Source organism: Talpa occidentalis, unplaced genomic scaffold, assembly GCF_014898055.3.
Source record: "Talpa occidentalis isolate TD23 unplaced genomic scaffold, MPIMG_talOcc4v2.1 talOcc4.15, whole genome shotgun sequence".
Classification (NCBI taxonomy): domain Eukaryota; kingdom Metazoa; phylum Chordata; class Mammalia; order Eulipotyphla; family Talpidae; genus Talpa; species Talpa occidentalis.
Window position 1 is genome coordinate 57,313,561 of NW_023601543.1, and position 16,683 is coordinate 57,330,243.

At 43.7% G+C, this 16,683-nt stretch overlaps 1 protein-coding gene across 1 annotated transcript; it reads right to left on the minus strand.

Annotated features, from left to right (window-relative positions):
* Window positions 1-218: 218 nt before the first annotated feature.
* On the minus strand, window positions 219-11,026 carry GLOD5 (glyoxalase domain containing 5). Its single transcript, XM_037513073.2, has 4 exons — window positions 10,922-11,026; window positions 6,752-6,889; window positions 1,508-1,663; window positions 219-537 (listed from the first exon to the last, which is right to left on the minus strand). Exons 1-4 carry the CDS (start codon window positions 10,946-10,948, stop codon window positions 412-414), a joined length of 447 nt encoding a protein of 148 aa, XP_037368970.1. The 5' UTR covers window positions 10,949-11,026; the 3' UTR covers window positions 219-411.
* Between the last annotated feature and the right edge of the window lie 5,657 nt (window positions 11,027-16,683).

Consider the following 16,683-nt stretch of genomic DNA (forward strand, 5'->3'; position numbering starts at 1 on the left):
ATAAGAAAAAGAAAATAAAAGAATAAGGACAGGCTCACTGACAAGGGAAAAATCTGTCAGGGGCTTTGAATCCCAAGAAAATGACCCTGGAGGAGTTAAGCCTTAGAAATGTCATATTTTGATCACTGACCCCCCAAACAGCTCAGAGACCCCATGCCTCAGGCAAACCCATACATAATTCCAAGGCAATAATAATGAAGAGCTCATAGTAACTGAGATGTAAGTGTTTATTGGGGCAGCTTGGATGGAGAACACTCAGTCATATGGAACACTACACCCAACTCAGGCCCCCCCAACAGGATGTGTGAAGTGCCTAAGATCGCAGTGCTCGGAGTCTAAGACCTGGATGAGGGTTTGCAGAGAGAAAGGTAGAGGGTGACAGGGAGCAGAATAGAGAAGGGCCAGCCTCAATCAGGAGGAAATATAGTTGGATACCTCAATCAGGTTTCTGTCGGGGTCTCGGAAATAGATGGACATAATGGGCCCTTTTGCCCCCGTTCTGGGGACTGGACCCTCCTCAATGGGGATGTCACAATCCTGGAGTGGGAGGAGAAGAAAAAAGTCATTCATACCGGTCCATGTGTGACAGCAAAATTTAATTCCCTTAAAGTGAGCTGGAAGATGACCATGTCTCTGACCATATCTTCCATTCTCCCTCCGTCACTCTTCTCCACACCCGTAACAGCTGTATGGCCTTGGACTGAGCAACTCACTGCCCTATCGCTCAGTTTCCTCATATGTAAAATGGGAATGATAATGGTACCTAGCATTATCAACTAAGTGGCAGAGCCAGAATTCAAGTTTAGTCAGTGTGGGCCAACCCATATTCTTGACCTCTATTCTTTACCTGCTGGAAATATATTCAAGACCTTAGTCTTAGACTTTTCATGATACCGCCTTGACATGAAGTCACTTTAAATGTTATAGCACCATCAAAATTAAATGACAGGGGGGCCTCCCTTGTGGCACAGGGGTTAAGTCTCAGCGCTATCAAGTCATCTACAGCCACTGCAGCATGAGTTGGATCCCCGGCCAGGGAGGTGACCCACATGGCGCAGCAGACCTCTCCTGTCTTATCCTGCTCCCCTCGGCAGTGTATTTCAGTAGATCTGCCTGTTCTACTCCCCACTTTCTCTGGTGAATCCTCACACACCCCTACCCCTGAACTCCTGGCCCACACCCCAGTTCTTGTATGCATAAATAAATAAAAATATATCTTAAAGAAGAATGGAGGGCCTTCCCAGTTGAGCACTGTGCTGTGAAGTTGTCCGCAGCCTCTGCAGCGCGGGTTTGATTCCCAGGCAGCCAGGGAGAACCCACATGGTGCGGCAGACCTCTCCTGTCTCGCCTGCTGCTCCCTTCAGCAGTGTCTTCAGTCCATCTGCCTGTTCTGCTCCCTGCTCTATCTGTAGTGAATTCTCTCACCCTCCCGCGCCTCTGACTATACCCGTTCTTGTATAAATACATAATAAATCTTTAAAAAAAAAAAAAAGGAAATCCAACTCACCTTGAGGCGCTGGACCATTTCCTCCAGGGGCACCTCTGTGATCAGACAGATGTCCAGAGAGCCAGGAATTGGGTGAGCAGCTTTGGGCTCAAATTCCTTTCCCACCTCGTGGAGGTTAAATTTCTGGTCTCCAAAACATAATGCTTTCCGGTCTCCCTATTTGGGGAGAGAAAAGCACCTAGAATGAAACCTCCAGGATGAATGTGAGACAAAGTTCCTCCCCACTACCGCCAGCTACCCCAATAAGGTGAAAAATAAGATTGGGGGGCCTCCCTGGTGGCACAAGGGGTTAAGCACAGCACTATGAAGCTATCTACAGCCTCTGCAGCACGAGTATGATCCCCAGTCAGGGAGCTACCCACATGGCACAGCAGACCTCTCCTGTCTCACCCGCTGCTCCCCTCAGCAGTGTATTTCAGTCAATCTGCCTGTTCTGTTCCCCACTCTGTCTCTGGTGAATCCTCTCACCCCCCCCCACCTCTAGCCTGTACCCCAGTTCTTGTATGCATAAATAATAAATCTTAAAAACAAACAAAAAATAATAATGAAGGGCCATTGTTTTACATCCTTGTTCATTCTGTGACAGTATAAGATTTCTCCATTTAAGTGTGGTCACTGGTAGCTCTCCCACCACCAAGCCACCCATAATCCTCCATCATAGTCCATTGTGCTCTCCCTGCTCCTACATTCTCATCCCTCCTCTCCTCCTGGATGACTCAGATCTTTTTTTTTTTTTTTAAATAATAAATTTTATTTTTATATTCCCCCATACAATTGCAAACGCCCCATTCTGACCCCAATCCTTCCCCTCCCGCCCCCCACCCCCCAAAAAGTGTCTCTGGTTCATAGTTTTTTGTTGATTTTGATTTTCACTTTCTTATATTCATTTTCCTGGTCCCTTATTTAAGTTTTCTAGATTCCTGCTATGAGTGAGACCATCCGGTATTTTTCTTTTTCTTTCTGGCTTATTTCGCTGAGCATGATCCCTTCCAGCGCCATCCATGTTGCTGCAAATTGCATGTGTTTATCTTTTTTGAATGCTGAGTAATATTCCATGGTATATATGTACCACATCTTCTTGATCCAGTCATCTATTTTGGGCATTTGGGCTGTTTCCAAAGCTTAGCTATTGTAAATAGTGCTGCTATAAACATAGGGGTGCAGGTGTTCTTTGGAATGGATGTTTCTGTATCCTTTGGGTAAATACCTAGGAGTGGAATTGCTGGATCCTATGGAAGCTCTATGTTTAGTAGGTCCAGAAATCTCCACACAGCTCTCCATAGTGGTTGGACCAGTTTGCACTCCCACCAACAGTGCAGAAGAGTTCCTTTTTCTCCACACCCTCGCCAACATTTGTTGTTGCTATTTTTTTAATATGTGCCATTCTCACTGGTGTGAGATGGTATCTCATGGTAGTTTTGATTTGCATTTCCCTGATTACAAGTGATGTTGAACATTTTTTCATATGTCTGTTGGCCATTTGCATTTCCTCTTCAGAGAAGTTTCTTTTTAGCTCTTCTGCCCATTTTTTGACTGGATTATTTTCTTTGTTGTTGCTGTTGGATGACTCAGATCTTTTATCAGCATTCAGGGATTGGTTTTAAAGTTTGTCTTTGTCTTCATTTAGCAACTTTAAACATTTTCTATCACCTTCTTGCTATGATAAAAGAAATCTACATTACTACCTCTCCCAAAAGAATTCCATCAAAATTTTTAGTACCTCTTTTGGTTCCTTTACAATATTTAAATAACCCACTTGTACCTTTATGTTTTGATAGATCAACTACAGTTAGTATTTCATTGGCGCTACCATCCCTCTTTTCCCATAGCTTCCCTCCCTTGTACTTTTATTCTGCCCATTCCTTAATAATTTTTATATTTCTATCCTTTATATCACCTGATTGATACCAATCCATTTTATCAGAAGACGACTTTATGCCACTTGAATGATAGTTCAGCTGAGTATAGAATTCAAGTTTGCAGGGGCCTACCACGTGGCCTAGGGGTTAAGTCTCAGCTCTGTAACATCTAAGGTCTGAGTTCAATCCCAGTCAGAGAGCTAACCCACATATGCGCAGCAAAACTGCTCCTGTCACTCTCCCAGATTTCAAACTATTTCAAACTATACTACAAAGCCATAATCATCAAAAATGCATGGTATTGGAACCAGGACAGACACACAGACCAATGGAACCAAATAGAAAACCCAGAAATAAACCCACAGATTTATGGTCAACTAATCTTTGACAAAGGAGCAAAGAATATGCACTGAAGCAAAGAAAGCTTGTTCAATAAATGGTGCTGGGAAAACTGGGTCGCTACATGCAAAAGAATGAAACTTGACTACTACCTAACACCATACACAAAAACCAACTCCAAACGGATTAAAGAACTAGATATAAGACCTGAAACCATAAATTATATAGAAGGAAATATAGGTGAAACACTACATGACAAGCACCTCAAAGACATCTTTACAGACACATCACCCAAAGCATTGAGAGTGAAGGCAAAGATAAACAGCTGGGACTACATTAAATTAAAGAGCTTCTGCACAGCAAAAGAGACAATAATCAAAACAAAGAGAAACCCCACCGACTGGGAGAAAATTTTTGCACCCAACACTAATGATAAAAAGAAACTTCTCTGAAGAGAAAATACAAATGGCCAACAGGCATATGAAAAAATGTTCAACATCACTTGCAATCAGGGAAATGCAAATCAAAACTACCATGAGATACCATCTCACACCAGTGAGAATGGCACATATTAAAAAAACTAGCAACAACAAATGCTGGCGAGGATGTGGAGAAAAAGGAACTCTACTGCTGGTGGGAGTGCAAACTGGTCCAATCACTATGGAGAGCTGTGTGGAGATTCCTCAAACTACTAAAGGTAGAGGTCCCATATGATCCAGCAATTCCACTCCTAGGTATTTACCCAAAGGACACAGAAACATTAATTCCAAAGAGCACCTGCACCCCTATGTTTATAGCAGCACTATTTACAATAGCTAAGCTTTGGAAAACCCAAATGCCCAAAAATAGATGACTGGATCAAGAAGATGTGGTACATATACACCACCATGGAATATTACTCAGCATTCAAAAAAGATAAACACATGCAATTTGCAGCAACATGGATGGCGCTGGAAGGGATCATGCTCAGCAAAATAAGCCTGAAAGAAAAAGAAAAATACTGGATGGTCTCACTCATAGCAGGAATCTAGAAAACCTAAATAAGGGACCAGGAAAAAGAATAACTATAAGAAAGAAAAAATCAAAAGCAACAAACAACTATGAACCAGAGACACACTATGGGGGTGGGGGGGCTGGGAAAGGAGGGATTGGGGTCAAAATAAGGGGGTTGCAATTGTATGGGGAATATAAAAAGAAAATTAAAAAAACCAAAAAGACAAATGCCAACAATTTTCAAAGTACTGAATAAAAATATTTTCAAAGTACTGAATAAAAATTAATAAATCTCCAAAACAAACAAACAAAACAAAACAAAAAAAAAAACCTCTCCTGTTTCTCCCGCTGCTCCTCTTAGCATTGCATTTCAGTAAATCTGCCTGTTGAGTTCCCCACTCTGTCTCTGGTGAATCCTCTCATCCCCCACACCTCTGGCCTACACCCCAGTTCTCCTACATGAAAATAAATAAAATTAAAAAAAAGAATTTAAGGTTGCAGGTGATGTTCCCAAAGTCATTTAAGCAAGTTAATTCATTGTCTTCCTGAATCTGGTGTTATTGATAAGAATAATGATATTGGGGATTCCTGGTGTGGCACAAGGGGTTGGATCTCAGCACTCTGAAGCTATCAGCAGTCACTGCAGCACAAGTTCAATCCCAGGCCCCGGAGCTGACCCACATGGCACAACAGACCTCTCCTGTCTCGCCCGCTGCTGCCCTCAGCAGTGTATTTCAGTCAGTTTGCCTGCTCTGCTCCCCACTCTGTCTCTGGTGAATCCTCTCATCTCCCCCCACACCTCTGGCCTGCACCCCAGCTCTTGTATGCATGAATAAATAAAATATTTTTTTTAAAAAAAGAGTCCTGATATTAATCTGATTTTCATTCTTTTACTATGACACAGCTATCCTCTACTCCTTCTGCCTTTAGGGCTTTTCTTTATACAAGATGTACTGAAATTTTATTTCACTGTGTCCAAGTACGGGGAGTTCATTTATTATATGCCTCATTACCATCGTTGCCCCATGCAAAGGCCCTCTCTAGTTTTATTTGTGCATTTATTTTTTCTATCACCATTCTCCATCCCTGTCTCCACTGCAGGTGATCATTATAATGTGTTTTATGTGTGTCCTTTGGCTTTTGTGAATTATTGTAAAACATGTATTATAGTCTTATGTGTGTATGTTATAAATGGTACCAGGCTGAAGACCTGATTCTGTTTCTTCATTTTTCACTCAGCATGATCTTTTAAACACCCGTCCATTTGCTGTGTATGTACCAGTCTGATTTTCCATAATTCTATTTTTGTGCCTAGTGTTCCATGTATTTTTTACAATTTTTACCCTTTTTTTTACAATTCCACGGGATCTTTCAATTTAAGACATATTATATGTCTTTGCAGTTCCCACTTTTTCAGTTGTCTTGAATTCTCAAGGATGATATTTGATCTCTGGAACCCTTCTCTTTTCCTTAGATCTCTCTTGGTGCCTTTCTTTCGCCTGTTCTGAACTGGCTTGATCATTCTCTAGGTCTCTTGCTGGAATTTTCTTGAGAACCTGTGTGTCCTGACCTTGATGTCGTCCTTATTCTTGGCTTAATCACTCATTTTGATGTAGCATACTTCCAACTTCCTTTATTGTCATCTGGTCTCTGATGTGACTCTTGGGAAATCTGGTATCTGTGTATTTCTTTTCCCTTTGTCGAACTACTTTTTAACCTCTCTGAAAGCACTGAAGAGCCTCATTTTCACTTTGAGGTTCTATAATTTCATCAAAACATATATGTGTCATGTGCTGAATACTCAGTTAACCTTTCCAATGTGAAGATTGGAAAGTTCTCTTCCATTACTTATATGGTAATTTCCTTCCTGCCTTTTCCTCCATCCCCTTTCTGGAAGTTCCACTCTCAGATCAGAGTTTGGAATCTCCTCCATTGATCTTTTAAAATTCTCTCATTAGGTTTTTATTTTGTTGTTGTTGGTATTTGTTTGGAGCTAGGTTATTATACTCTAGTTTTACTTCACCTGCAGTTTGGGATTTGGGGAAGTGATTACCTTGAAAGTTATGACCTCCATACCCAGGATCTTGGAATAAAACATGGTTGTGTCTTTGATGCTCTTTACTGTCATCACAATGTGGTCAAGTCTACGGATGAGACATGGGGTAGGGGTCTGACTGCTGTCCCCCCGTAACTAAAAAATAAAAGAAAAGAAAAAGATCAGAAGAGACTACACGTGTTTCATGTGCAAGTTTCCTTGTCACCTTTGTCACCTTCCCAATGACTAAGCTTATTCCTTACTCTCATTTCCTGGAAAGAAACTTCACTGGCATCTTATGGTCCATGTGTGGATTCACAAAAGTCCATGTGTCTGCTATGACACTGTTTACTTGTTCTCTTTCTCTTTCCAGAGGGATGGAAGTAAAGATAAGGGGAGTGGAGACCAAGACCTACCCTTTCTCCTTCCACAAGGAGTTCTTATTTTCTCCAAGCTGGATTCATCTCTTTCTTTAAAAAAAAAAAAATATTTATTTTATTTGTTCATGCATACAAGAGCTGGGGTGTAAGTCAGAGTAGTGGGGACGTGAGAGGATTCACCAGAGACAGAGCAGGGACCAGAACAGGCAGACTGAAATACACTGCTGAGGGGAGCAGCGGGTGAGACAGGAGAGGTCTGCTGTGCCATGCGGGTCACCTCCCTGATCAGGGATCGAACTTGTGCGGCAATGGCTGTCCATAGCTTTGTAGTGCTGAGACTAAACCCCTTGCACCACCAGGGAAGCCCTGGATTCATCTCTTTCATAATAAATGACAAGACAAGACAGGGAGGAGGTCCAACCCTGTAAGTACAGCCTTGCATTGGCCAATTTAATCCAGTCCCCTCCACTCCCACTCTTCAGCTATGATCACAGAGGATAGGAGAAGACGGGAGGATCTCAAAGCTTCTGGGCATGTGTGTTTAGCGATCCAGCCTGACACCCAATGAGAGGGTATGTCCCCCTCCCTTACTTCTCACCCCTGGCACACTTCCCATCAGATCTTTCTCTCGACTTGTGTTCTTTAGTACTTTATATATTTATGTTACATCTGCTATAGGACTATCAGGTGCCTGTAGTCTGGCACTAGAGTTTGCAGAGTATAGTGGTTAGAGAAACAAAGTTAGGGGCCTCCCTGGTGGCGCAAGTGGTTAAGTCTCAGCACTATGAAGCTATCCTGGGCCAGGGAGCTACCCATGTGGCACAGCAGACTTCTTCTGGCTCCCCGCTGCTCCCCTCAACAGTGTATTTCAGTCAATCTGCCTGTTCTGTTCCCCACTCTGTCTCTGGTGAATCCTCTCACCCCTGTACCTCTGGCCTGTACCCCAGTTCTCATATGCATAAATAAATAAATAAATCTTTTTTAAAAATCAAAACAAAGTCAGTCTGAAGTCAGACTGACATTTAATTTATCTGTCTTGATTTCTCCTGCTGTAAAATGAATATGACACAGTATAAGACTATTATTAACATTTTAATAAAAGAGTTGTATTTTTCAGGGCTTAGAACAATGCCTGACATATAACAAGTGCTATGAAGGAGTTTATGATAATAATGATGATGTTGGCATTCCAGATTCCCTATCCTGACTCCCAGTCTCTACAGACTTATTCATTGCACTTGCACTCCAAGTCACATTGTCCTTTCGACTGTTCCTCATAAAGTCCATCTTTGTACCTTTAGCTTTAGAGCCTTTTGCACATGCCAATATCTGTGTCCCTGACTTCTTTGGAGTAGAGATTTCTCTTTGTTTTGTTCCCCACAATATCCTGAATGACTAGCAGATGTTCAATAATATTTGTTCGATTAATATATATCTATTACAGCAATTAGGTCCAGGGTCTGGCATTAAGACTGATTTTTATTTGTTCTATTCTGTTCTATTCTATTCTATTCTATTCTATTCTATTCTATTCTATTCTATTCTATTCTATTCTATTCTATTCTATTCTATTTGATTCGATTCAATTCTGCTCTACATAAATCCATTCAATTCCACCCTATGCTATTTTATTCTGTTCCACTCCTTTGTGTTCAATTCCATTGAAACCACTACATTTTATACAATTGATTTCACTGAACTCCGGCTTAAAAAAATACAGTGATGGACCTCCCCTGGTGGTGCAGGTGGTTGAGCGCTGCGCTGTGAAGCTGTCCACAGCCTCTGCAGCGCCGGTTCGATTCCAGCCAGCTGGAGAGTGTCCCACATGGCACGGCAGACCTCTCCTGTCACGCCTGCTGCTCCCCTCAGAAGTGTATTTCGTCAGTCTGCCTATTCTGTTCCCTGCTCTGTCTCTGGTGAATCCTATCATCCTCCTGTGCATCTGGCCTGCACCCCGGTTTTTGTATAAATAAATAAAATAAATATTTTTTAAAAAGAAAAAAAATACAGTGATATCTTATTTTCATGAGCATAGGCAAAATTTCTGAGTTTTGCTGTCTTCATAGATCTAGAGAATCTATAGAGACACAGTAGCAATAGGATGGGAAAATGACTGACATTTGGCCTCCATTGAAATAAAGTTGTATGGGCCTTCCTGGTGGTGCAAGGGGGTAAGCATCAGCACTATGAAGCTATCCACAGCCACTGCAGCATGAGTTCAATCCCCGGCCAGCCAGGGAGCTACCCACATGGCGCAGCAGACCTTTCCTGACTCGCCCGCTGCTCCACTCAGCAGTGTATTTCAGTCAGTCTGACTGTTCTGTTCCCCACTCTGTCTCTAGTGAATCCTCTCATTCACCCCACACACCTCTGGCCTGTACCTCAGTTTTTGTATGCATAAATAAATATACCTTTTTTTAAAAAAAGAAAGTTGTATGTTAAAAAAAATCTTACTCACCTTTTAATATCTGTAGGATCTATAATAGCACCCCATTTCAATCCTGGTATTAGTAATTTATATTTCTTTCTCTTATTTTCTTGAGAAAAAACAGAAAGTACTAATATTTTATTAATCTGTTCAAAGGACAACTTTGGACATTGTGGATTTTCTCTGTCATAGAGTTTGCTTTCTCCTTTACCAGCTTCTGCTGTTATCTTTATAAATTCCTGGGCCTCCCCGGTGGTGCAGAGGTTGAGCACTGGGCTGCGAAGCTGCCCGCTGCCTCTGCAGCACCGGTTCCATCCCTGGCTGCTCCCCGGCCACCGGAGGAGGGTCCCACATGGCGCATAGACCTCTCCTGCCGCCCGCTGCTCCCGCTGCTCCCCTCAGCAGTGTACTTCAGTCCTTCTGCCTGCTCTGCTCCCCGCTCTGGCTCTGGTGAATTCTCTCACCCTCCGGAGCTTCTGACTGTACCCAGTGCTTGTATAAATAAACAAATAAATAAATCTTTAAAAAAACAAACAAAAAAAAAAACACTGACCATTTAAAAAAAAAAAAGATTTATTCCCTTTGCTCATGCTCAGTGAAATAAGCCAGAAAGAAAAAAAATAAAATAAAAAATAAATTCCTTCCTCCTGCTTCTTAGGGTTCAATTTGCTGTTCCTTTTCATAATATGGAAGTTTCATAATATGGAAGCTCAGGACACTGATTTTCAGGTTTTTTAATTTACACATTTACAACTTTAAGTTTCCTCTAGGCATGCTTTGACTGCATCCCCCAATTTTGATAGTCTATCGGAAATCAACTCAAATTCTTCTTATTATTATTCAATAACCTGTCAGCTGTGATTCATACCCCAAATTCCATTTTTTGGATGGGGAGCTTCATCCTTAAAAATTCAAAAATGAGCAGGGCTGTCTTTCTTAAGGAAGGGGAAGATCAGTGTGGTTTGGAATCCAAGAGTTAGTGAAGCATAAGCAGGAAGGGAAGGCAAGGCTCAGATCGCACAGGGTTGTTTAGGCAAGGTTAGGGAGGCTGGTTTATAAAAAATGATCAAGACATAGTAATCATATAAAACTTACTGTGTGCCAAGCCTTGTGTTAAGCACCATATGAAATATAGTCCATTTTCTCTCTCTCTCCAACCTTCCTCCCCTCCCCCAAGTGTTTGAGCAGGGCCTTTTGTGTCCCTCTGCTGCCCTCTGCTTGTCTTTAAAAAGAGGAAGAAAGAGTGGAGGGCAGAAAAATGGAAGTCAGCACACCAGGAGAGCCCGCGGAGAAGGGAATCTGGTTACAGGTCCAGACTGGGGTATCCCCAGTCTTGGTTTCAACACCCATGACCCACGTTCCTGGGACTACCTCATTCACCTGCTTCTCTGAAGTCCTGCTCCACATCCTGGCTGGCAGCCTGAGGGCAGACGGCGTAACATGGAAGGCTAGGTGTCCTTGGCCTACACCTCCAGACAAGCCTCTGGCTCAGCGCCTGGAGGTCAAGGATCAGGAATGGGAGGGACATGGGCTCTGATCTGCTGGGTGTGACAGAAGTAGTACAAGTACAAGGACTCTGACACAAAACTCAGGGCCTCTAAAGTAAAGGTTTAAGGAGTGTCTCAGCCAACCTGGGCTGCCATAGCAAAGTATCATGAACTAGAGGACTTAAACAACAGTAGTTCATTTCTCACAATTCTGGAAGCTGGAAGATCAGTACAGTTGGGTTCTAATGGTGGCTCTTTTCTTGGCTTGCAGGCGGCCGCCTTCTTGCTGTGTCCTCACATAATGGAGAGAAAGTGCAAGTTCTCCATTCTCTTCCTACCGGAGACCCCACTCTCATGATCTCATCTAACCCTAGTCACTTCCCAAAGACCCCATCTTCTAATACCGTCCCCTTGGGGGTTAAGGCTTTACCATATGGATTGGGGCGGGGAGACACAAACATTCAATCTATAGCAGGGTGTACGTATATATGTAAGTGATTTCTTGGTAATAACAGAAAAAAACACCCATCCCAAAGTTTTTGGGGAACCTTTATTCTAGAGTATGAGGTCCCTGGTCTATTTCGGAGTGTGTCTCCAGAGTGTGAGATCTCTGATCTATTTGGGAGTCTGAGTGATGTTAGGAGCTGTCAGAATTAGGGTATGACCAGTTGGGGGATGGCCACTCTGACTTATTATGAGTCTGTTTCCAATCAAGATATCTAAGCTCATGGGTGTTCTGTGTCCCAAGGTACAATGCTTCCCAGTTCTTCTGGGACATGAACTCCCCCGTCTTCCCCACTCCCACTCATCCCTCACCCCACCCCTGCCCTCAGCTGCTGAGAGTCAGGGAACATCCTTCAGCCCCACTGCTGTTCCTCTTATCCTGAAGTAAACCCCCTCTCTCTTGAGGGTTATGGTCTAGCCCCTGGGGCATGTGATATTGTGGTTCTTGTTCCTAGATACACCCCACATAAGCCCCCCACATACAGACACACAAATGGCTCTGCGGCCCCGCCCCCCCCCCCCCCCCCCCACCGTTGTGTTGTTTCTGGCATAGACTTTCTTTATAAAGAGTTCCTGGATGGGGAGCCAGTAATAAGGGAGCTGGGAGGGTGCTGTGAGAGGCAGCAGGGGACTATAGGGGCTGACATGGGGGTAGGTAATCTAGATAATGTGGGGATCCACTTGGAACCCCAAAGTTGACATAAGGATAATTTATTTATTTTTTTTTAAAGATTGATTTATGCACACAAGAACTAGGGTGTAGACCAGAGATGCTGGGGGTGAGAGGATTCACCAGAGACAGAGTGGGGAACAGAACAGGCGGATAGACTGAAATACACTGCTGAGGGGAGCAGCAGGCGAGTCAGGAGAGGTCTGCTGCACTATGTGGGTTGCTCCCTGATAGTGCTGTGTCTTTAAGCCTGCGCCACCAGGGAGGCCCCATAAGGATAATTTTAAACTGAAGACATTTGAGATTCAATAGAAGCAGAAAAAAGGGCCTTTTCAAAGGTTCCCTTATCTGTCTAGAAGCAGCAACTTCTGGGAAATGAGGGTACCATAAATCTCCTTTACGGCCCTTAAGAAGACAGAAAGATCACTCACACTTATATAAATAAACATTGTCACAAATTTTCTAATCTCTAATCCCTTCACCTAAAAAGCCATTTATCTTTTCTCCCACTGCCCCTTTCCCTAAATTTTAAATGTTTCCCCAAGATTAAATGTCTTTAATTTCAGCATTTAACAAGCCACCTACTTCTCCTGTAGGCTCCATATGCATATGAAATGAAACTTTTTCTCTTGTTAATCAGGCTTTTGTCAGTTTAATTTGCAGGCCTCAAGAGGGTAGAGGAAAAGGTTTCTTTTCCTCCCGTACCATTATGACCAAATCCAGAATGTCCTACTATAACCCTTCAGGTTAAAGATCCATGATAAATATGAAGCTGGGATCAGAAGGAGCCCGAAAGGTGCATAGACACTGCACTTGTGATTAGCCAAGGAGTTGCCCTTACACCACACTCACAACACTGCTTGCTTCCTCCAGGATGCCCACTGCTGGGTTTCATAACTTTGGCCTGGCTGGTAGAGTCACATCCGAATAATACCCCAAAGCATGCTGTGCTCTGAGATGTTGGAAGAAATCTGCTCACTGAGGGTACTCTCTTTCACTGTCTCCCACAATTGCTCTCCAGCCACCCCCAACTTGGCTCGCTGGACTCCAGCCACAATGACACCGGCGGTTCCCAGCTCACACCAAGCATAGGCCCAACTCAGAACAGCAGCGGATGCCCGGAGTTCCCTCTGTCCTGTACACTGTTCTCTTAGGTTTCCCATGGCTTATTTTGAATCCTTTACGTCTCTGTAGAAATAGCCCATGAAGCTCTCCCCTGTCTACGCGACCTGAATGAGTGAATATATAAATGTACGCATTTCACCAAGACAGTGGTTCATTTGAACTGTACCTTGAAGAGGGTTTTTAAAGAAGATAAAAAATCCCATGTTTCAACTAAATAAGGCTGGGACTCCTTAAATTCAGTTTCAGCATTCACTTTCTAGTTGGGGCTCAAGAATGCTTTTGAAATGGATGATGCCTGGAGATTAGATTGCCCCCTCCCTTCCTGCAAAACTTGTATTCATGAAGTCAGAAGCGAGCTGGAGAAGCATTTGCTCTGATGGTGAAAACGTTATAGGGACATCCTTTCCCCCCTAACAAAAACACACACACACACACAGAGGGGAAAGTGAAGATCAAATAAGATAAGATTTCCCTAACTATAACTTCTTAGTATAAAAAATATCAGTTCTTTTCTAAAATCTAATTTGCTTTTTCCTGCTTGCAGGTGTCCCCAGAGGTTTCCATACTTTTGGAGATTATCAGTGGATTTCAGCTCACACAATAGTGGGGACAAGAATAGAAGCTGGAAACCTTATTAGCATTTTGCTGTCTCCCTAAGAGAATTCCCTCAAGCAGCAAAAGCTATCGGGTCAGCACAAAGGGTTCTTAGTAGCCCAGTGGGGGGCAAGGGCTGAGGCATTCAACCATTTAAAGAGGAGGTGTTGTGTTTGCTTCGAGCTTTCCTAAATTTTTCCCTAAAACTTTACTTCCTACCCTTGTGAGAGGGGGAGAGGAGCTTAGGGCTAAGGTCAGGCTCCACAAACCTAAATTTGCATTCACTTCTGCTTCCATCCAATGGTTTATCCATTCATTTCTTTACTCCACAGATGTTTTGATTATCTACTTAGAGGAAGACATGGAACTAAATGCTGAGAAGAGCTCCAAGCATTATATCAATATGTAGATTGGGAGGTGGTTCCCCAAATGTTTAATGATCAGAGGGAACAGGGTGGAGGGGGGAGGGGCTATGGGAGAGAGGCACAGGAGGTATTAGCACTATTGGCACGGGTGGTTTGGTGGAGGGTGAGTGGAACATGTGCACATATGGAAGAGCAAAATGTAACCCCAAAATTAAAATTAAAAAATCCAAATCAAATAAAAACAGAGTTTTAAAGCTAAATGATAGACAAATACAGTTTTGCAGGAAAGCTTCCAACAACACATCAATACATGGACTCCACAGGTCATCCCCATCTGCATGCTCCGAAAGTGATCAGTTTCTGGTCACTTTTGGGGTCAGTTTCTGATGATTCCATGCACACACACACACACACACACACACACACACACACACACACGGTCACCATAACCAGCTCCACCTGCTTTTGCCTGTCAACTGCCGTGCTGTGAATGACACCCCAATCCTACAGGTATGCACAGGTCCCACTCATTCTCTCATGTCCTGTGGGTGCTCTGTGAACCCCCACATTCACTTCTCTCTGCAGCCCCCCTTGGCTATAAATGGGTATTAAAAAGGTTTCCCTGGTTGTTTGCTCCAGTGTCAGAATTTGAATTGGAATCATGGGGTCAAAGGGTTCATTCATTCCATGAACTCCTCCTAATTGAGCATGTACTGTAAACCGAGTGATGGGGTTGTGAGGAGGTGAGAAGTTGGGGTTCAGTGATGGGGTCCTTGGGTTACCTCTGAGAAAAGTTTTGGCTCTAGCTGTGAGATCTTGAGCAAGTCACAGGCATGAACCTGAAAGGCCCAACATTCAGAGGTGTAGTGTCCCCAGGGAAGACGAACTCAAGTGTAGCAGGAGCCTGGGGTCCTCAGTCATCATGGGGAAATCTACCTGTGAACCAGCAACACCCACATTAGTCTGTGATAAGAACAAGAAATAAACATCAATTTTGGTGCAAAACCACTAACATGGCGGAGTTGGATTGTTACTGAAGGTGAATTCATTCCTGAATACACTGTCACTGTGTGGATTGACTCTTGCGTGGATGTGGGTTCTGCCGGCTGAGAAGCTCATGTACAGAGGCGCCTTCTTCCTGGAAGGCCTCCTGGCTTTTAGGGGCTGCTCAAGCTTCCTTAACAGCAGACAAGGTTCAGGCCAGGGTGAGGGGCTGGGTGGGAGCTGGACACTGGCTCCACTGTGGGATGGACAGAGGCTGGGTTTGGTACCCCGTTCTTTAGAGACTCAGGGGTGAGTGAGGCTCTATCTTCCCTGCAGTGTAGCTTGGCTTTAATGACCGACTTTAGGGTACATTAAAGTTGGCAGGGTTCAGTCCCTGCTTTGCACAGATGGATTAAAGATAGCTTTGATTTCACTAAATGTTTCCAACAGATTTCTTTATCCCTTTAGAGTGAGGCAATTTCTGCTGAGTAATTGAGTCCCACCCTGCTCCCTCCTGTCCACCTTTGGCCCAAACCCTTCTCCTGGTGTTATAGAGTAACCCCGATATTAAATGGGTTCCTGGCTGTGGGTCCTCACCCGCGCGCTTTAAAGGGACTTATGAATACTCTACTACAGACACACACAAAAGGGTTAATAAAAGGTTTATTTACAAGAGAAAAAGAAATAAGGAAAATGTACAACTCAGGGAGAAAATAGGGAAATAAAGTCTTTAATGCGTCCTACCCGATCTGACGACCTGGAAACCCAAAGTCACTCTCAGAGCTGGCCGGACGCTGCGAGCTGGTGGAGAGCCAAAATGGGGGTACCCCAAAGCCCACGTGTCTGCCTTTTGTATCCACCTGGCTGCTTAACCCCACCCTCAGGTCCCAGCCACCTTCCCTTTGGTGGTGATGGGATTTGGAGTTCCCAGTGTCTTTGGGGTGGGGGTGGAGTCCACAAAGCCTATATGGAATTTGCTTTGGGACATCCTTTTCCCCCAACACTGGGACCAAGTTCCAGAAGAACCCACCGGGTAGCAACCAGGACTTCCCATACCATGGCTACTTCCAAGGCCTTTGGGTGTTCCTACAAACTCGTCCACACAACATGCTGAGACAGTGCTTGTTTAGAAAGTATATTTCTTTCTTTCTTTCTTTTTTTAAGATTTATTTTTATTTATTTATGCATACAAGAACTGGGGTGTAGGCCAGAGGTGTGGGGGGGTATGAGAGGATTCACCAGACACAGAGTGAGGAGCAGAACAGGCAGATCTACTGAAATACACTGCTGAGGGGAGCAGCGGGAGAGGGAGGAGAGGTCTGCTGTGCCATGTGAGTCACCTCTCTGGCTGGGGAACTAACTCAGGCTGTGGCACTGACAGCACTGAGACTTAACCCCTAGGCCACCAGGGAG